The sequence below is a fragment of the Mustela lutreola genome, chromosome 7, assembly GCF_030435805.1.
Source record: "Mustela lutreola isolate mMusLut2 chromosome 7, mMusLut2.pri, whole genome shotgun sequence".
Lineage (NCBI taxonomy): Eukaryota > Metazoa > Chordata > Mammalia > Carnivora > Mustelidae > Mustela > Mustela lutreola.
This window is the reverse complement of record NC_081296.1, coordinates 126,161,897-126,182,675: the sequence shown is the minus strand read 5'-3', so window position 1 is coordinate 126,182,675 and position 20,779 is coordinate 126,161,897. Positions and strand designations below refer to the sequence as shown.

Genomic DNA, 20,779 nt, shown 5'->3' with positions numbered 1-20,779 from the left:
TGGGTTCTAGATAAAACAATTTAAAAATAATTAAAGCCTGAAAATTATGGTTTAATAGATGAAGGGACAAAAAGTCCATTAAATTTCACATCATATCCAGGTATAAGGTACTTAATTTCATTTTATTAATTTTTACTTCAGATCTTCAGTGCTTCTTGTCATGTGAGGTAAATAATAGAAAATTCTTTGTGTCCACTTGTCTGCTTTCAGCCAATCAGAAGCCAGAATTATTTCTTATGCAATAATAGGGTTTATTGTTTGGAGAGGAGCATTAAGTAGGACTTACAGGATATAGGGGGCTTCATATTAATTAAGGCTTCTTAGTTGTAGCAAAGAGAACATTGGTCTGGCTTGATTAGCATTTTCAAATTTAGTTTGCGTTCTGACTCCAGAAATGTACAATCCTATCTTTTTAGTTGTAGGTTTTAAAATGTTACTAACTCTTAATACTTTTTAAATTAGAAGCCTTAATCACTGTTTTTATTTTTGATGAGACAATTTAATGGGCTGTGAAGGAAAAGTTACGAAATATTAAGAGGGAGAGAGAATTTTGAGAAAATGTCTTCAAGGTTTCCATCACCATCTTTACCGATTTTCTTCTCACCTGGGCCAATTGACTTAGGTTCTGTAACAAGTTCTTGTTCACTGAATGAGCTAGACAATATTTCCCATCTTTTAAGGAAAATATCAACTGATATCAATGAAATTAAGGGAATGAAAGCCGCAATTTTGACAGTAGAAGCAAATCTTTTTGATCTAAATGTTAGAGTGTCACAGAATGAAGCAAAAATTTCATCTTTGGAGGTTAAAATGAATGAATGTTCAACATCAACATCTGAGTGCAATAAACAGTTCGAAGATCTTCAAGAAGAAGTAGATTTTGAATCACAGTCAAGGACTACTGATGTAAAAATAATTGGCTTCCTTAGAAACATTGAGAAAGGTAAATGTTTAGTATTTGATATCTTCTAGGTAACTCACCCTTGGATCTGTGTCTTTTTATGTGACTTGATTAGTTCACATATGGAGGCAGCAAGTCACAAAACCTGAATTTCTGATGTATCTCTAATGACAAATTTGGAGTCCACGTGATTAACTTAGAAGCTTAGAAATTACCATAATTCTCTTTAGTGGATCTCTTTAAAATTATGTTTTAAAGGGAGAGGTGAACAAAGAGAAGCAAAACTTGAAATGGGAGAGAATGGTCCTCTTTCATGTATCTGTTTCGTCCAAGTATTTTTAAAATGTGTAATTCTTTCATTATTCATTGTATTAAAGAGACCTATTGTAGTATTAGAATTGAAAGAGCTTCTTCCAGGGGCGCCTGGGTGGCTCAGTGGGTTAAGCCACTGCCTTCGGCTCAGGTCATGATCTCAGGGTCCTGGGATCGAGTCCCGCATCGGGCTCTCTCTCTCGGCAGGGAGCCTGCTTCCTCCTCTCTCTCTCTCTGCCTGCCTCTCTGCCTACTTGTGATCTCTCTCTGTCAAATAAATAAATAAAATCTTTAAAAAAAAAAAAAAAAAAAAAAAAAAAAAAAAAAAAAAAGAGCTTCTTCCAGTAATCCTAATATGTGTTAGTTTTCCAAGCTGTCTTACAGGAGTACAACCTGACCAAATGACTCCTGCATTTCAGATCAGTTCATTGGGATTTACTGTGTTTTTACCACGATAATTTTGCAAGGATTTACCTCTTTTGACATACCATTTAAGAGTAATGTATTTTTTTTATCTTTTTATTTTTTTAAGGATTTTATTTATTTGACAGACAGATCACAAGTAGGCAGAGAGGCAGACAAAGAGATAAAGAAGGAGAAGCAGGCTCCCCGCCGAGCAGAGAGCCCGATGTGGGGCTCGATCCCAGGACCCTGGGATCATGACCTGAGCCGAAGGCAGAGGCTTTAACCCACTGAGCCACCCAGGCACCCCAATATAACATATTTTAAAAGAAAATAATTGATAGAATTTTGAATTGAGCATTTAAAATTGAAAACCCCAGGTACCTTGGTTGGCTCAGTTGGTTAAGCATGTGACTCTAGATTTGGGGGTCATATGTTTAGCCCCACATTGTATGTAGAGATTACTTAAAATTAAAATTTTAAAAATAAAGTTGAAAAACCCCTTTTAATGAAACATGGCATTTGATTGCCAGCTAATGTACTGAGTGAGCAAAGGCTGTTCTCATGGAACTGCTAGTAATAAGTACACTAAAAATTAGTATTCTGGCATCCTACTAACATTTCAGTATTTGGAACCCTATCAGTCACATCCCTTTCTGCACTGTACCATACCACTTTTGTTTTAATTTTTAAGATTTTTTTAAAAGATTTATTTTGGAGAGCGAGATTGCAGGAGAGGGACAGAGAGAATCCCAAGCCGACTCTGCACTGAGTGCAAAGCCTGATTTGGGGCTTGATCCCATGACCCTGAGATAATGAGCTGAAACCAAGAGTTGGAGATTTAACCGACTGTGCTGAGGTGTCCCTACTTTTTAAAAGTTTATTCTAAACTGAAGTGTAGGTGACAGTATTACATTAGTTTCAGGTGTGTATAGTTATTCAACATTTATATACACATTATGAAGTTCTCACGCTAAGTATAGTTTACCATCTGTTACCATACAAAGTAATTATTTTTAAAGATTTTATTTATTTATTTGACAGAGATAGCAAGAGGGAACATAAGGGTGAGTGGGAAAGGGAGAAGCAGGACTCTTTCTGAGCAGAGACCCTGATGCAGGGCTTGGTCCTAGGACCCTGGGATCATGGACTGAGCTACCCAGGCGCTCCCCCCATATGAAGTTATTAAAATATTTTACTACATTCTCTGTGCTGTACATCTCTGACTATAACCAGAAGTTTGTTCCTCTTAGTTCTCTTAATCTATTTGCTCCTCTCCACTGCAACCACTAGTTCTCTGTATTTTTGAGTCTGTTTTTGTCTTGTGTTCATTTTTATTATGTTTTAGATGCCACATATCAGTAGAAATAACATGATACTTGTTTTTCTCTTCTTTCATGGTAGCATAGTACCCTGCCTCTAAGTTGATCTGTGTTGTTGCAAATGGCAAGATTTCATTCTTTTTATGGTTGAGTAATATTCCTTGTGTGTATCATATCTTTATTCATCTCTCAGTGCACACTGATATTGCTTCTGTATCTTGGTTATTATAATTAATGCCATAGTAGACATAAGGGTGTGTATATCTTTTAAAATTTGTGTTTTAATTTTCTTGGAGCAAATACCCAGAAGTGGAATTACTGGATCCTATGGTATTTCTATTTTAATTTTTTTAGTAACTTCCTTATTGTTTTCCAGGTGGCTACATCAACTTATGTTCCCAAAAACAGTGCATAAGAGTTCCCTTTTCTTGTTAAGAAAGACTTAATTAAAATTCTTGCCAAGACTTGTTTTTTTTTTTTTTTTTTTGTATTAGGGATACTAGCCATTTTTACAGGTGTGAAGTGATACCTCATTATGGTAATTTGCAGTTTAAAAAATATTTATTTGAGAGCGAGCAAGCGCAAGCATAAGTTGGGGAAGGGCCAGAGGGGAAAGGAGCTTTAGCCTTCCTGCTGAGCAGGAAGCCTTACCTGGAGCTTTATCCCAAGACTACAAAATCATGACCTAAGCTGAAGTCAGACACTTTATCGACTGAGCCACCCAAGGCCGTTAATTTGAATTTTTTGATGAATAAAAAATACTGAACATTTTTTCATGTGTTAGCTATCTCATTCTCTTTTAAAAAATGTCAGTGAGGTGCCTGGGTGGCTCAGTCAGTTAAGCATCCGACTCTTCGTTTTGGCTCAGGTCATGATCTCAGTTAGGGTCAAGCCCTGAGTCAGGTTCTGTGCCCAGCATGAGGAGAGTGGGGAGTCTGCTTGAGATTCTTTCCTCCTTCCTCCCCCTGCTCCAGTGCTTCTCCTCTGTTTTTACCCACTACTTGCAGTGTGCGCTCTCTCTTGCTCTCTTAAGTAAATAAGTAAAATCTTCAGAAATGTCGAATTTTTCAAGTCCTTTGCTCTTCCCCTTTTTTCCCCCCAAGATTATATCTATTTGAGAGTGTGTGTGTGCACGTGAGCTTGCATGAGGTTGGGGGGGGGGCAGCGGGAGAGGGATGAACAGAAAGATCCTAACCCGAGTCACAGTCAAGACACTTAACCAACTTAGCGACCTAGGCACCCCCTCTGCCCATTTTAGATCTGATTGTGTTTGTTTTTTTGTTTTTTTTTTGTTTTGTTTTTTAGTATTTTATGAGTTCTTTCTATATTTTGAATATTAATTCCTTATTGGATATATCATTTGGAAATATCTCCCTCCATTCAGTAAGTTACCTATTTATTGTATTGATGGTTTCCTTCACTATGCAGAAGTTATTTTAGTTTGATATAGACCCAGTTGCTTTCCTTTTGTTGTTCTTGCCTAAGTTGACTAATTTAGAGAAATACTGGTATTTGTTGAGGAGTTTTATGATTTCAGGTCTTAAATTTTACATTACATTAATTCATTTTGAGTTTATTTTTGCATATGGTGTGAGAAAATGGTCCAGTTTAATTAATTCTCTCATGTAGCTGTCCATATTCTCAATACCATTTATCAAAGAGACTCTCTCCTGCTGTAGATTCCTGCCTTTCTTTTAAAGTTCTTATTTTTTTAAGTAGTCCTAATACCCAAAATGGAGCTTGAATCCACAACCCCAAGATTCAGAGTTACATGCTCTTCCTACACACCCAGCCAGGCGTCCCTCATGCCTTTTTTTTTTATCATAGGTTATTCGGTTAATATGCACGTTTTAACAGTATTATTTTTTCCAGTCCATGAGCATGTTGTATCTTTTCATTTATTTGTGTCCTCTCCAGTTTCTTTTATCTCCTTTTCTTAATTTCTGTTTCTGCTACTTGGTTATTTGTGTATTTCTATACACAACATATTTCTATGTTTCAATTTTGTGTCCTTCCAGCAACTTGACTGAATTCATTTCTTCTGATAGTTTTTTGGTGGAGTCTTTAGGGGTTTTGCGTATATATGTCATCTCTGGGGGGTTTTGTTGTTGTTGTTGTTTTGGTTTTTTCTGTTTCTTAATTTCCTTTCCAATTTGGATGCCTTTTATTTCTTGTCTGGGTGCTGTGGCTGGGACTTCCAGTACTATATTGAATAAAGGTGGCGAGAATGAACATCCTTGTCTTGTTCCTGATCTTACGATGTTATGAGTATGATGTTAGCTGTGGTTTTATTATATGTGTCTTATGTTATGTTGAGGTATGTTCCCTCTAAACCCGCTTTATTGAGAGTTTAAATGGGTGTTGAATTTTGTCAAATGCTCTTTCTGCGTGTATCGAAAGAATCCTCATTTTTTCTTTTTACAAAGATTTTATTTATTTATTTGACAGACACAGAGAGAGAGGGAACACAAGCAGAGGCAGTGGGAGAGAGATAAGCAGGAAGCCCAGTGTGGGCCTCAATCCCAGGACCCTGAAATCATGACCTAAGCTGAAGGCAGACGCTTAACGAATGAACCATCAAGAATTCGCAGTTCTTACTTAGCCTTTTATTTTGTTAATTTGGTGTGCCATGTTGATTGATTTTCGGATATTGAATCATCATTGTATCTGTGGAATAAATGCCACTTGATCATGGTGAATAATTATTTTAATGCATTGTTGATAGGACTTAATTTTGTTTTTGATAACACTTTTTTTAAATCTGCAAGTGAGGGGTGCTTGGGTGGCTCAGTCCGTTAAGCATCTGTCTTCAGGTCAGGCAGGGAGCCTCCTTCTCCCTCTCCCTTTGCCCCTTCTTCCTGCTTATGTTCTCTCTCTCTTGCTTCCCCCAACCCCCCAGTAAAATCTTAAATAAATAAATCTGCAAGTGAGTACCTAATACCTCCTAAGCACTGTGGAGGAGGGGATGTTTGGAGAAATACGACATCCTCTCAGCCTTCATATTGAAGATAGAGAAGATCAGTTCTGTGTCACTGTTTTGTTTTAATTTGTAGTGTAACTGAGGAAGTTATGAACTTTTTAAAGACATCATAAATACTCTAGCGAATATCTTACAGGAGATTCAGATTATTTTCTTTTTAAGATTTTACTTATTTATTTGACAGTAAGTGAGAGAACACAGACAGGGGGAGAAGCAGACTCCCTGCTGAGCAGGGAGCCCAGTGTAGGGCTTGATTCTAGAATGTTGGGATCATGACCTGAGCCAAAGGCAGATGCATAACCAACTCAACCACCCAGATGATTGTTTTCTTGCTCATGTAGGACCTAGACTCCAGACCTTTTAAATGTCATACTTATTTATTATTTTCTTTGTCTATCTAAGCTTATAGTTTGTCTTTTGGGAATTCTATGATCAGATAACTCCGCTGTGTTTCGCTTTGCAATTCTAGGGTTGGGGATGAGTTGTAATGGTGCGCGGCCAGATGATGAAGGGAGAGTTTTCTCATTTTGATACTGCACTTGGCTGTCACCCGTCAGTTATGGCTCAAGCTCTGGGTCCACGCAGCACCACCTCCTGGTTTTTCCAGCCTTTTACCTTTATTCCCAGGCTTTGTTCCAGTCCAGGAAAACTAGCTTCCAGACAAAGGGAGAACTAGGAATGCCCTGCATTGCCGTTTTTGGTTTAACTTGGAGTATAGGTTTTTCTCTTACAGACCTTTGGTCTATAAGTATTATTAAATTGCATTGTTGAAGCTAATAAATTATTTTTAAGTTAAAAACCCATAAAGATTATTTCAGGCTTCATATTTGGGAAACACACATGCTGGGATTGTTAATTTTAAGTTTAGTAAAGTTTTAAAATCTGTTATTCTAGGAACTCAACAGAGGCAGTTGTTATCCCGACTGCAAATTGACCCAGTAATGGCAGAAACTCTACAGATCAGTCAAGGTTGGTAATAATCTTAAATTTCGTTGTAATCTAGCATTTTTCAGTTGCTGTTTCCATTTCTTACACTTCATTTAATGTATCTTGTATATCTTAGATCCTGCCCTAAGATGCTATATTTAGACTGTGAAAAATATTTTAGGGCCAGGAAACAAGATCTGCATTTTCTTCATGTTTTATGGTGTTTGTATTTTTCGTCTCATTCAAAAACTTTCTTGCTTTGGTGCCGTTTCACCTGAGTCTCTGGAATTTTCTGGCTGTCACTCCCCTGCTTTAGAGACAACTCAAATCCCTACCCTCTCTCCTTTCTACCCTACTTTACAATGTTTTGCCCTGCTTTACTGTCCTGTTGTCTGTTCAGCCTTATTCTCACTTATTTCACTTTAGAATCTCCTTACCAGGGCCACACCAAGAACATGTTGTTCTTAGAGCCCCCGTAGCTTAATTTTTTGCCTCCCCCCCCCCCCCAACTTTGCCCAGCCTAGACATATATGCCAGGGCCTACTTCAGGACAGGGGGTGATTGCCTTACTTATCTCTGCATTCTCCACATTCTCCAGTGCCCAGCCTCTGCCAGATGCATGTACAGTCCCCAGTAAATGTTCGTTGCCTACATGAAGGGAGTCATTTGATACCTGCAATCTTAAATTTGGAAACCTCTTTTTCTGTTTCCCCTATCCCTACCCGTTGTTGGAATTTCTGGTGCCTTGACCCCTCCCTGTGGCTCTTCTACTCCTTTGGTCAGGCCTCCAGAGTCAGTAGGTATATCCCCTTACCCCACCTAGCTCTGTCTCAGAAAGAGGAACTTGTCCTCTCTCAGGGTTCCGCCTAGACACCAGATCCTCCCCAGTTGTTGAATACTGGAGTAGCCCCACACTCCTGTAGTTTCAGTCTTTGCCTCTCTCCTGGCTTCTCCTTTCTTCTGTCAAAGTGTTAGATACTCTCCATCCTTGATTTTGCCCTGTCATCTCTCCACATTCCATTCTGCTTCCCACATTAGGGTATTTCAAAATGTTTGGCAGCTAGGTTCAGTGTATGTTGTATCCATTTTATTGGGACTTGCACATTCTTTTTTTGTTTCTTTAACTTTTCTTTTTTTCCATGGTGCATGTACAGTTTGAAGCATCTAGTTCTATGAGGCTTATGAGGTACTGCATTCTTGGCTTACCTCTTGTGATGGTTTTTATTTGTGAGAGCCTTCTTGTTTCTGCATATTCCTTTTATTTTTCACATACTGACTTTGTTTCATATGTATGCAACGCTCTGTTACTTCTCTGAGGATATTAAAGATATTTTGGGGTATTTTTTCCCCTCCCTTCTTAGTCTTATTTTCTCCAAGTTGTTTGTTTCAGTTGCTGTCTTTTGTGATAGGTTTTCCTCAGGTGTCTGAGGATCCTTGATTATCTTATATTTATGAGTGGGAAAGCTAATTGGCATTCTGGGTTCATTAGTCAGGGTGGTGGGCTTTTGACTTCACATTTGAATATAGATTCTACAATGGAAAGGCATTTTTCTTGTCTAATACAGGAGCACCCGGAGGTTACTGTCTTTAGGCTTTTCCTCTTGCAGTGGTTCGCTTCTCCAAAGAAAGATCTTTCAAAGTAGTGGATTGGCTGCCAGTGTTCTGGGAGCTAGGTGAGGAAAAGGGGGTGGGGGAGGCACTTCAACTTCAGTTACCATGTGATGTTTGCTTAAGACCGCCTCCCTGTTTTCAAAATGGTACTTCTTTCTGTGTGGCTGGCATTCCTTGTTCCAAAGACTCTCTGTTTTGACCGTTTCAGGAGTCTTAAGCTCCACTTTTCTCCAAGGGAGAAAATAGTCAAAGGGTTATCAGGAAATCTAAATGCTTTTAAAAATTTTAATAGTATACATTTAGCTTGTTTTGTTGTAGCACTATTCTGTCAAAGACCATGATGCTTCATTTGTAGGCCTCTCCAACATTGACCAATGGGAAAGCATGTCTCCCAGTTATTCCAAAAGACTTGAATATAGATAGGTTGGGGAATGGGTGTGATAGGGATCAGAAATGAAGAAAACAGATTCTGAGTTTAAGAAGACATAATTGCTTCTGGAATGGACACTTGAACACACCTGGTTCGGCCTTGACTTCCCCTTTTTTCCAAGGTCCCCTGTGCTGCCGGTTGGTTACCCAGCCTTTGGAGAATCTTCGGATCCACATTGAATTACTTCATTATTGGCTTAAGACTTGGCTTTTGAAAATATTAGTTTTTCACTTTCAAAATCTGGATGTCTGCTCTTAAACAGTTATTTTCTTTGTGAGTTTATCTTCCAATAAATTAACCCTTTGTTGACATTTTAGTGGGGTTTTAGGAGGAAACCAAATGCATGGATTCAGCCTGTGGTCTGTACCCAGAAGATGTCACTAACTCTCACATCTGTCTGCTTCTCTTTGACCCAGGTGATAACGTAAATCTTGCAGAGGTGACTAGTGGCTTAGTGGAATGAAAAGCTGTTTTCAGTGCCCACTTTGCTAAACTCTATAGCATATGACATGTCGTTCCCATGTTTTCTTAAGTCTTTGTTTGGCTTCCAGGACTTCATGATGTCTCTTCTGTAATTCCATGTCATTCTCCTGTATCATCTCCTCTCCTCCTCTATTAACGCTTAAAATGATCATTTCATCGTGTGTCCTACCCTTAGCATTATTTTCATCTTTTTATATTCTCCCAAGATACAAACTGGTAGAACTGCTTTGCCTCGTAAAGGGCTGGATGGTAAGAAGGAGGGCAGCAGCCTTGGACTAAATTGTCGAGTCTACCTTTGCTAGCTGGGAGCCCTCTGAGAGTCACTGAAGAACAGCGAGTTGCATGTTGGTCAGAGGAGGGAAGTATCCTTTTCAGGCTCCTCGTGAGACGTGGCAGCGCTATATATGTGCTTTGATGGAACACTTCTTTTACCTTCAGCGCTTCTCTTATTTCTCTCTCATTTCAACTTCTAAACATCTGAGAGCCCCACAAAGACTTCAGACTAAATAAATATAAAATTGAAATTTATCCTGCCCCGTTTTAAGTCTGTTCTTTCTCCTGTCCTCTCTCTCCTGTGTCCGCTTTCTCATCTACCGCTCTGCTCCATCTGCGTCTTCATGCTCTCCGGCCCTCACAGGGGACGGCATGCTCAGCCTCATTCCTAGGCTGGGACTTGGACATGCAGCTGCTGTGAGGTGCTGGTGCTGCTGAGGTGTGTGCAGTGTATCTTCTCTCCCTTGTGTGTGGGTTCCAGGAGGGCACAGTTGAGAATCTTAATTTGGAGCCTCACTGTCTCCTCTGGGCAACTGCCTGGTAATTGAGTTCTCGGACTACAGTCCATTCTTAATTCTGCCTGTTCTAAAAACCAGTTTGATTGTATCATTTCCCTCCTTAGAAACCTCTCACGATTCTTGAACACTTCTAGATCAGAATCCAAAGCCATTGACACACATACAAGATCCTTTATGCCTCGGCCTTCCCTGCCACTCACCCCACCCCGGCCACAGCCCTCAGCCACACCACATTTCTCAGCAGGTCTTAGATTCCTTGTGTCTCAGCAGGTCTTAGATTCCTTGTGTCTCATGAAAGCCTTTGCCTTTTTCCATGCGGTTTTCTTTGCCTGCAACGCTCTGTTGATTGTCTGGCTCCTCGCTCCCCGCTCTGGTTACTCCTGCTCATTTACTTCAACATCTTCAATTGTCCTTCGTCTGTAGCCTTTGTCTTGATTGCTCAGCTGGAGTGGTTTCCTGTATTCTTGCCAAAACCTTGTACTTACTCTCTTAGGATTAGCTTTTTGGGTGTGCTGTTTTGAAATTGTTTGCACACCTACCTTTCTACTTTTTTCTTCTTTGTACCCAGCTCAGTGTTCAGTTCTCAGGTTTTGGATTTGTTCAGTTGAATGAACATGAATGGACATCCTGTGGATTTTCATCTCTTATTTGCCTATTAACCTTAAGAGAAGTGCAACTCATTAACTTGTCAGTTGATGGCATATATCGATAGGTCAGCTGTCTCCAGTCTGGGCTCTTGGCATATTTTATGAAATAGGGTTAAGAAGCATATTAGAGATGGCATGAACTGTGGCCTTTTGCCCTGAAGGTCATTGTTTGCTTTGCTGTATTTTTTTTAAAATGCCCATTTATCTTAATTCCTTTCCAATACAGTCTTCTCGGTACAACCAGACAGAAATTACACCTGATGAATTGTTTTCGTCAGAATGTGTTCTCTCTCAGTGGTACTGTGCAAAATGAACAAAAGAAAATTTTGAGAAAAATTTTTAAGCAGCCTCAGTATCATGGTTTGAGGGAATATGAGGGGTTTTGTTTATAATTTTAGAAGATACTGTTGTACTTAGAGTAAGTTTATATTGTTCATATCCCATTAGATGTCTCACATAAAAACCGTTCTGGGGCGCCTGGGTGGCTCAGTGGGTTAAGCCGCTGCCTTCGGCTCAGGTCATGATCTCAGGGTCCTGGGATCGAGTCCCGCGTCGGGCTCTCTGCTCAGTGGGGAGCCTGCTTCCCTCTCTCTCTCTCTGCCTGCCTCTCCGACTACTTGTGATTTCTCTCTGTCAAATAAATAAATAAAATCTTTAAAAAAAAAAAAAAAAAAAAACCGTTCTGTACTGTAGGCAGGGAGTATTGATTAGAAGGCTTATGTAATGGGCTGTTATGAGGAAAGGAATACTTTTTGAAAAGGTGTTTGGCACAGAATTGCAGCGCTATTCCTGGGTAGAACTATTGTGATTTTCCTTTGAAAATATTACAAAATATATAAAAGGTTGACGTTCTTCTCACATGTGTGATGTTGGGAATGCAAGGTCTATTCAGAAGTAAACATTTATGGCCAATTTTTTTGGCTCAGATTACTATGACATGGAATCCATGGTCCATGCAGACACAAGATCATTTATTCTGAAGAAGCCAAAGCTGTCTGAGGAAATAGTAGTGGCACCAAACCAAGAGTCGGGGATGAAGACTGCAGATACCCTTCGGGTACTTTCAGGACACCTTATGCAGACACGGTAGATGGTTTCTTTTTCTTGTGTAGCTTTTTTGTGTTGATGAGATAGCGCAGCTTAACCGTTCGTTCCCAGCTCCCCTCCTCCCGGCCTTGCCCCCAGTGCAGAGTGCTTTTATTGGGTCAGTCGCTAGGCCATGCATAAATAGTAAGCCCATTCAGTTTTCAGAAATTCCAGTTCCTCTTTCTTGTTCAGAAATCCGTTAACTTGCAAAGAAGTCCATGTATGATTTAGCTTTGTAAATAAGATTCTTTCCTTAAAGCACATTCAGGAAATGAAATTTAAAAGTCACGTGATCACATCAGGAAATCTCTGCGCAGAGAATTAGCAGATTGGGTTGGGGTGATGCCTCCCTTAGAAAATGGACTAAATATTCTATGAAGGAACAGATGTACCGATAATAAAATCAGTGTAAATACGGAACTGCTGGCTATGTGATCTGAGCGTAGATGCGGATTTTCCAGTTTATTTCCATGTGACCCTATGGAGGTCCAGTGGATGATGATGTTCAGGGTGGAGGGGAGATTGTCCTTAGTGCAGCCTGGAGGGTCACTGGTGATGCCGCCACAGCAGCTGGCCATCGCCGTGGTGTGTTGGCGGGAGCCAAGCAGGCCATTCCTGGAAGGCCTACCGAGTTTGTGTGTTTGGTTTTTTCCTACTGAAGAGACCACCACCAAGTAAGGGAGCGATAGTTCTGCTGAAGAGCACTGTAGGAGGCTCAGCGTTTTGTGTTTGTTTCCCTAATTCTATGGTATTTTCTATCTGTCTGGCAGAGATCTTGTACAACCAGATAAACCTGCAAGTCCCAAGTTTATAGTGACGCTGGATGGTGTCCCCAGCCCCCCAGGATACATGTCAGATCAAGAGGAGGACATGTGCTTTGAAGGAGTGAAACCTGTAAACCAAACTGCAGCCTCAAACAAGGGACTCAGAGGTCTCCTCCACCCACAGCACTTGCACTTGACGAGCAGGCAGCTCGATGACCCAGATGGTAGCTTTCCAAATGGTGTGTTGAGAGCTCAGATTTTCCCTTTCTAGGGTGCTGTCATTGTGCAGGGAATCTGGGCCCGGTCTCTCTACCTGGGATGCATTCTGGGTAGAGGCCTTGCTCTTTCTCATAATTCAGTAGCGGCCTTTTTTCTTCTCTCAGACAAAATGAGTTCATGTGAGACTGTCGTGCGTGTGTTCTGTATGGGCTCCCGGCTCCCGTGCTACGGTCGGCTTTAGCCCCGAGAGCCAAAGTACCTCGGAACCGTGCTTATGAAAGGCTCAGCCGTCGTTCTTCATACCTTGCTTCCTTTCTCCCTTTAGAAACTACACTTGTTACTTTCCTTTTGTTGTAACAGTAATAGTCTCTTATAATTGGCAGAAAAATGAATTTGCATTTTGATTCTGTTCATACCTCTTTGAAATTCCCTTAAAAGGAGTTTCTCACCTAATCTATCAAGATACTGCTTGGAAGTTTAGCAAAGCCTTATGTTTAAATTAATTAATAGTATTTAGTAGGAACGAGATGAACTCCTCAGATAACAGCCTGCTTTTAGGCAGATGGATCGTTCTCTCCCCAGACCTACTGTCAGGTGCACATACTGCTGGACCTTTTCATTTGTGACAAGAGAATGGTAGTCATGTTCCTTGTACCTTGTAAAATGTTGAAAAACACCTTCATTGGGAGGGGAGACAATTATTAAAATTTGAAAAAGAATAGTATCAAAAGAAAATGCGTTTTGGTATTTTTCCAAGTCAGTCTTGGCAGAGACATGAAGATGCAGTCAGTACCTTTTTCAGGTCCTAAAAAGATAATAGCCTTTAGAGGGAGATCATGAGTGAGTGAGGAGATACTGCTGTTGAGCTGAATACTTTTAGGCTGAGTTAATAATGTAATGTCCTAGGTTTTTTTGGTGTTGTTTTGTTTTTTAAGATTTTTATTTGACAGATCACAAATAGGCAGAGAGGCAGGCGGAGTGGGGGGAAGCAGGTTCCCTGCTGAGCAGAGAGCCCGATGCAGGGCTTGATCCCAGGACCCTGTGATCATGACCTGAGCCGAAGGCAGAGGCTTGACCCACTGAGCCACCCAGGCATCCCCAAATGTCCTAGTTTGGGTTGGTGGAGGGAATTGGAAGTCTGACCCTATAAAAAGGAAGAAAAAATTTTTAAATGGTAACCGAGGTGGTTAAGAATTACCATAATTGGGTGCCTGGGTGGCTCAGTGGGTTAAGCCGCTGCCTTCGGCTTAGGTCATGATCTCAGAGTCCTGGGTTCGAGTCCCGCATCGGGCTCCCTGCTCAGCAGAGAGCCTGCTTCCCTCTCTCTCTCTCTCTCTGCCTGCCTCTCCATCTACTTGTGATTTCTCTCTGTCAAATAAATAAATAAAATCTTTAAAAAAAAAAAAAAAAAAGAATTACCATAGTTATGCAGTACAGATTTCTGACCCTGTATATTTTGTCTCACGTGAGAGAAGAAGTTAGGGTCTTACTTTGTTTAAATGCAGATGTCCATATTAGGCTTTATTGGTGTATATGTCCTTGCAGTGCCCCCAGTAAATAACACATTAGACTTCTTGTCTTGGTTTCACAAGTGCCTTAGCCCTTCTGGAGGCCAGGCGGATGAGCGGGGAGCCTCCTGTGCCAGTGCTTTGATCTGGGACTCTCAGCGTTTAGCTGCTGCTCAAGAATGAAGCTTTGTAGTGGTTAGAATGTAAGTGAGGCCCAAGAGACTGAATAACAGTCACAGAGAGGCTCTGGTCTTTCTTACTCTTCCCCTCCATCCAGGGAATTTGAAACTTGGTGATTGCTTTTGCTGAGTTTTTGTCCAGTGTTTCAAGGATGCTAACAACAGCACTCTCCCTCCCCCCCGAATGGCAGTGCAAGTTTATAGCTTGGAATAAAAAGTGAATTTGCCTCATCTTAAAACTTAAAACAGGAAAAGTTTTAATGGCTTATGAGGTTATAATGTTGGGGGGAAACCAGAATCAAGACCTCTGATTATATGACATTTCCATTAGGAAGATCATGTTTCCTTATGAAGTATTTAACTTCTTTAATACTGCCCACGAGTATCTAACTACCTCATTTTCCAGCCAGTCTGCTCTTGGGTATTCTGTTAACTTCTTTCATTTGGCGTGGGTTTCCACGTGTATATCATAGTCTAAAGTATGTTCTTTAGGAGGACGGTAAGACACATTTCCTGCAGGCAGGATATCAGAAAGACTTAAAACTGGAGAAAACTGCATGCAAGGATTTTATTGGAGACTAAGGATGCCTTTATATCCTGGAGCTATTTACTATTTTAAAAGTAGCATGGAAAGCTATATATTAGACATAGTTGTGGGTTTTTTAAAATTTTATTTTCAAGATTTTATTTATTTGAGAGAGCATGAGCAGAGGGGAGGGGCAGAGGCAGAAGCAGACTCCCCACTAAGCTGGAAACCTGGTGCAGGGCTCGATTCCCCAGACCCTGGGATCATGACATGAGCCGAAGGCAGACACTTAACTGACTGAGCCACCCAGGTGCCTCTGGCATAGTTTTATAGTAGCCCTTTGATGGTCCTCCTGTTTGGGATCCAGGACTGCATACGTGTGCCTTGTTCTCCTGTGATGAGGACTGAGGTTGGGTCACTAGATCAGTAAGTTCTCAGTAAGCTGCTGCCCTGTTACGTTTTGATTGGTTGCCTACTTTGTATTTTTGTTTCCATTCAATTACAAGACTCTAAGGAAGACATTATTTTCTTTTTGCTTTGATAAGGAAACTGAAGTTGAGGTACTAGGTGAGACTTGTCCAAAGTCTCTAGCTCAGCTAAGTTACAGAGCCAAATTTGAACTGGCCTGAACTCAGGCAAGAGGACTAGAGCAATGTGGTTGAAGTGATATTTGCTTTTATAATTAGGAATGTGAATCCTAATTTGTAACACCCATGATGCTTGTTTTTTTTCCTTTCTTTTTCTTTTTTGTTCTTTTTAAGCTAGGATGTCTTGGTCCAGAAGTTGGCAGGTCATTATCGCCTTTGGTTGTGAATTTATTAGGCTTTTTTACATTTTACATGGGCATTAGTTGCCTGGATTTAAACTTTGTATGTCATATGAAATGGTTTTTTGCTTTCTCTGAATCAGGAAACAGTCTGGCAACATGGGGCCCACTTTCCCACACCCTAGCAATTGACATTGTCATTGGACATGACCTCGCAAGGGAGTAGCAGGCAGTGAGCCCTATGGATGATGCATACACTTGCTCTCCTCTTGCTTTTACCTGCCTTTATTTCCCCCTCACCAAGGCTGTCGGTCACCAATCATCTCACACCCAGCCAGGCTCACTGATGGGTGATCTAGTGGGTTGCTGTAGGTAATGGCCCATTGTAACCCACTGTAAGCAAAAAACTTTTCCTCATACTGATGTGAGTTTACCACGTGGACTTAACAACAAACTGTGTATACCTCAGTGAGTGCGAACACTTTTGTGTATGTATCACTTACAATGTCTGAACATATTTGTATTTGTTCACATTCTTTTTTTTTTTTTTTTTAAGTTTGATTTATTTGAGAGAATATGAGGAGGGGGAGGGGCAGGTGGAGAGGGAGAAATAATCCTCAAGCCAACTCCCTGGTAGGCTTGATTCCAGGACCCCAAGATCATGACCTGAGCCAAAGTTGGATGCTTAATTGACTGAGCCACCCAGGTGCCCTGGTTCACATTGTTTTTCACCTTGTGTTTGCAGTTTTCATTTCATTTTATTGGTTCCCTACTTGGACGTTCTTTCCTCTCTCTCACCTTCTCTCTCATATTTTAATTCATCTCTGAAATAATATTGAGCATTGGAGTTTAGGGTGAGAACTCTGGCTGTAGTTGCAGCGTCTCTCTCTGGTTTGCCTCTCACAGTGAGAACTGCAGTCCCCTTCCTGCTGACCTTTTCTAGCAGGCTCTTACCTCCGTTAACTAGAATATTGAACTGTTTTGTATGATTGTGACATAGAAGAACATAAGATTTTAAGACTGGGTTTTGAGGGAAATGTATTACAGGTGCCATGTACTGAATTGATCTTAATTAATGAGATACTTTTAACTTTTTTCCCCCTTTTAGCTGAGATGAGTGAACTGAGTGTGGTCCAGAAACCCGAAAAACTTCTGGAGCGTTGCAAGTACTGGCCTGCCTGTAAAAATGGGGATGAGTGTGCTTACCATCATCCTGTTTCACCGTGCAAGTGAGTAGCTGCAGCAAGCGGATTCTGATCTTTGGGTTAATTTCTAGATCTTAGATCTTACTCTGTTTGTTTTTCTTTTCTGTGGACATGGTTGATTCATATAACTAAATGCAATGACACTTCATGGTTGCCCTCCCAGAATAGCATCCATGTGTAATACATGTGTGTGTGTTTAGGGGAGCAGGGAGATGAGAGAAGGCTTCTGTACATTTAAGGAGAGAGTTCTCTCTCTAGCTGCGCTGGTTTGAGTGCATCGTGTTCATGTCCATGTCCATATCCACAACTGCCAAGGCACTGGGGACAAAATTAGTTACAGTTAATGACAGAACATTTTGGACTTGATGGCATGACCTTTGAGGATGGCTTTTAGATAAAAACAAAACAGAACTCCATGTTTTGACTCCTTTAAGGAAGTTTGGGTGTAAGAATAATATGGATGTACATGGAGGGAGACCACAGAATGAGTCTTTTTGGAGCAGTGCCTTGTACATATATTATGCTCAGTAGATTGAGTTCACTTCATAAAGTATCTAACAGGAAATGGTCTGATTTTTAACACAAAAAACCCTTTTGTCTTTCAGGGTCATGGTTTGAGTTGAAAATCTGTTACTGCCTTAGACTTCGGAATAGATTACTGTGTCCTTTTTTGAAATCTGGCCTCATTATTTCTTTTTACTTTTTTTTTAATTCTTAATTTTTTATTTATTCATTTGAGAAAGGGCAGAGGGAGAGGGAGAAGCAGACTCCCTGTTGAGCAGGGAGCCTGATGCAGGGGTTGATCCTAGGACCCTGGGATCTTGAACTGAGCCAAAGGCAGAAGCTTAACTGACTGAGCCACCGAGGCACCCCAAACCTGGCCTCATTTTTTTTTTTAAAGATTTTTTTTTATTTATTTGACAGATGGAGATTACAAGTAGGCAGAGAGGCAAGCAGAGAGAGAGGGGGAAGCAGACTACCTGCTGAGCAGAGAGCCCGATGCGGGGCTCGATCCCAGGACCCTGATCATGGGATCATGACCTGACCTGAAGGCAGAGGCTTTAACCCACTGAGCCACCCAGGAACCCTGGCCTCATTTAAAAATTGAGCTTCCTGGACATCTGTTTGGCTCAGTCGGTAGAGCATGCAGTTCTTGATTTCTGGGTTGTGATTTCAAGTCCCAAGTTGAACATAGAGCTTAGTTTAAGAAAAAATTGAGTTTCCCTCGTTTCTGTTCTGTTTCTCAAAACAAGTAGTGAGAGAGAGTAAGGAGCCTCTACAAAAAAAAAAAACAAACCAAAAACCAAAACTAATCATGCACTGAAAATAAATGTGAAAAATGTTTTTGTTTTATAGAGCCTTCCCCAATTGTAAATTTGCTGAAAAATGTTTATTTGTTCATCCAAACTGTAAATATGATGCAAAATGTACTAAGCCAGATTGTCCCTTCACTCACATGAGTAGAAGAATTCCAGTACTGCCTCCAAAACCAGGTTAGTGACATTGTGCACTACTCTAGTAGGTAAAAAATGGAAAATATTTTGTGATTATAAACTGTTTTAAAGGAAAAAAAAGGTAAGAGTTTTATAAATTATCATGCCAGAATCCGTTAACCAGTCTTTAAAGAGCAAATATGCCTATTTGGTATCATTCTGAAGTATTTTATCTAATGAATATATAAATCTTCTCATATTTTTAAAATGGTTTTCATAAAAACATCAGTATATTGCATTACAAATTATTTTGCCAAATTTGATCAATCTTCTTATTTTTGTCAGCAGTTGCAACACCAGCATCACCTTCTAGTAGTCAACAACTGTGCCGTTATTTCCCTGCTTGTAAGAAAATGGAATGTCCCTTCTATCATCCAAAAGTAAGAATTTTCATTTTCCCAAAAATGATTTAGTGGAACTTTTCAATTCTGAGGCCTGTAAAAGCACTAGCAAATTGGGCATCTTGTATGTCCATGGTCTTCCCCTGCCCCCTACCCCCCATCTCCCAGTCTCTGTTTTTGTTAGAATTAATGTTATGGTCTTTAAGACGTTGAGGTTCTTAGTTGTATGAGCCCCCAGCTGGTCCTTTAAGATTAAGAGGTCTGAAACAGAGGTTAATATTCTAGGCTTTCGGGGGGAAGCTTCCCTTTGCTTAGTTTCCGTTCCGCTCTACGCCTAAGCATGTGGGTGGGTTTTTTTTGAGAGAGAGGAGCATCTTTATTCTAAAACATTCCACCTCATGTCAGAAACTGAGATGATGAGGTCCAGTAGTACTTCCGTTGATGGCTCTAATGTTCTGTGTATGACGATTGACACGTCTCCTCCTGTTCGGGTGATCAGCGTGAATGCGCGCTCTGGCCATCGTATCCCCCAGCTGCAGCTGGCTGTACATGAAGGCGTCCGGGGTACGATGGATAGAAGGGATGTTGGGCCAGTGTGCGGGGTGATTAGAAGTTTGTATTGTATCCTGAGGTTCCTTTTGAAATCTTTGACTAGAATTTTGTGTTGGAGAGGGGGGTCATTTGTCAGGGTTTTAGTATTAAAATATCTGTATCTCTTGCCCCATTAAATGTTTCTCTCGTGTTGCCCTGTTTTTACTGGTATTAGCTTTGCAGATGTTGAGATTGTTGTTTGTATTTAGCACTGCAGGTTTAACACTCAGTGTACAAGACCCGACTGCACGTTTTATCATCCCACCATTACTGTGCCACCACGACATGCCTTGAAATGGATTCGACCTCAAACCAGGTAAAAATTAAAAGTCTTTCTAATGGTTTCTTAGATTTGTAAGTCTACAGATTAGGGGGAAAAGATCACTTTGATTTTTCTCACCTGTTTCAATTATACAGGGTCCTTGGAAAATGTTTCCAAATTCCGTTTTACCAGTGATTGCTTATTCACCTAGGTATCTCCAGATCAGATTTACCTTCTGTATATACACTGCTTACAAATCTCACGTCAGTTTTCTTGGCATTAGTAATATAAATCATTGGAAGAGAGTTTCAGAAAGCTTTAGTATGGCCTATAAATTTAAATACATGCCATCATTATCTTTTATGTAGCTTTTATATAATTTTTTAAAAATCTGGTATTTACCTATTGTAATCTGTAGAACAAATATTGTGTGAAAATACTCCTTAGCTGGGTATGTATGAACATAAAGCAGTTAATTAAAATTTTTTGTTTACTCAGTGAATGACTGTCCTACTTGGCAGAAGACTGGAATTTCCATCTACTGGTGAACATATTCTGCAAAACTTGTCAAACCTTTGAAACTTGGAATATATTGCTTTCATAATATGAAGTTTATTGCCTATCTGAAGTGTCTAATTTTTCAAGTTTGTAAGTTTATTAAGTGGTTTTAACATTGGGTGTTATTTGACTGTGGAAAGACCGTTCAAGGAAAAGCTACATTCTATTAAAACATTGGAGGCGTGTTTGCACCCTGACTGCTATTTCAAGTATCCGCATTTACCCCGTGGTCACAGTGGCAGTGCGGGGCTGCAGTTTGCTCTGTGTTGAGAGAGAGGAGCATCCTTATTCTAAAACATTGGATTTTGTTCCCTTTTCCCAAGGATTATACACTGTGAAAACAGAGTGGCGGCCCAAAGAGTGGAGGCAGCATAAAATAGTCATTCAGTCCTGCTTTTTAATTTTAAGTGAATTGAGTTTGAAAGCATGATCATACAGGTGTCTTGGGTTGAGGGCTGCTTCAGTGGATGGTTCT

General features: G+C 40.4%; 1 protein-coding gene across 9 annotated transcripts in view; it reads left to right on the top strand.

Moving 5' to 3' along the window:
• Positions 1 to 20,501, top strand: part of ZC3H14 (zinc finger CCCH-type containing 14) — a 53,378-nt gene extending 32,877 nt beyond the window's left edge. Inside the window, exons 10-17 of one of the 9 annotated variants that reach the window (XM_059182582.1) lie at positions 6,812 to 6,886; positions 11,733 to 11,892; positions 12,663 to 12,895; positions 16,963 to 17,083; positions 18,416 to 18,552; positions 18,841 to 18,932; positions 19,694 to 19,800; positions 20,245 to 20,501. In XM_059182582.1, coding sequence (XP_059038565.1) covers positions 6,812 to 6,886; positions 11,733 to 11,892; positions 12,663 to 12,895; positions 16,963 to 17,083; positions 18,416 to 18,552; positions 18,841 to 18,932; positions 19,694 to 19,800; positions 20,245 to 20,251 — 932 coding nt within the window. In that variant the 3' untranslated portion in view covers positions 20,252 to 20,501. Of the gene's footprint in view, positions 1 to 287; positions 944 to 6,811; positions 6,887 to 11,732; positions 11,893 to 12,662; positions 12,896 to 16,962; positions 17,084 to 18,415; positions 18,553 to 18,837; positions 18,933 to 19,693; positions 19,801 to 20,244 lie in introns of those variants that run through there. The other 8 variants (XM_059182581.1, XM_059182584.1, XM_059182583.1 and 5 more) reach the window with 8 other exon arrangements.
• The last annotated feature ends 278 nt before the right edge of the window (positions 20,502 to 20,779 follow it).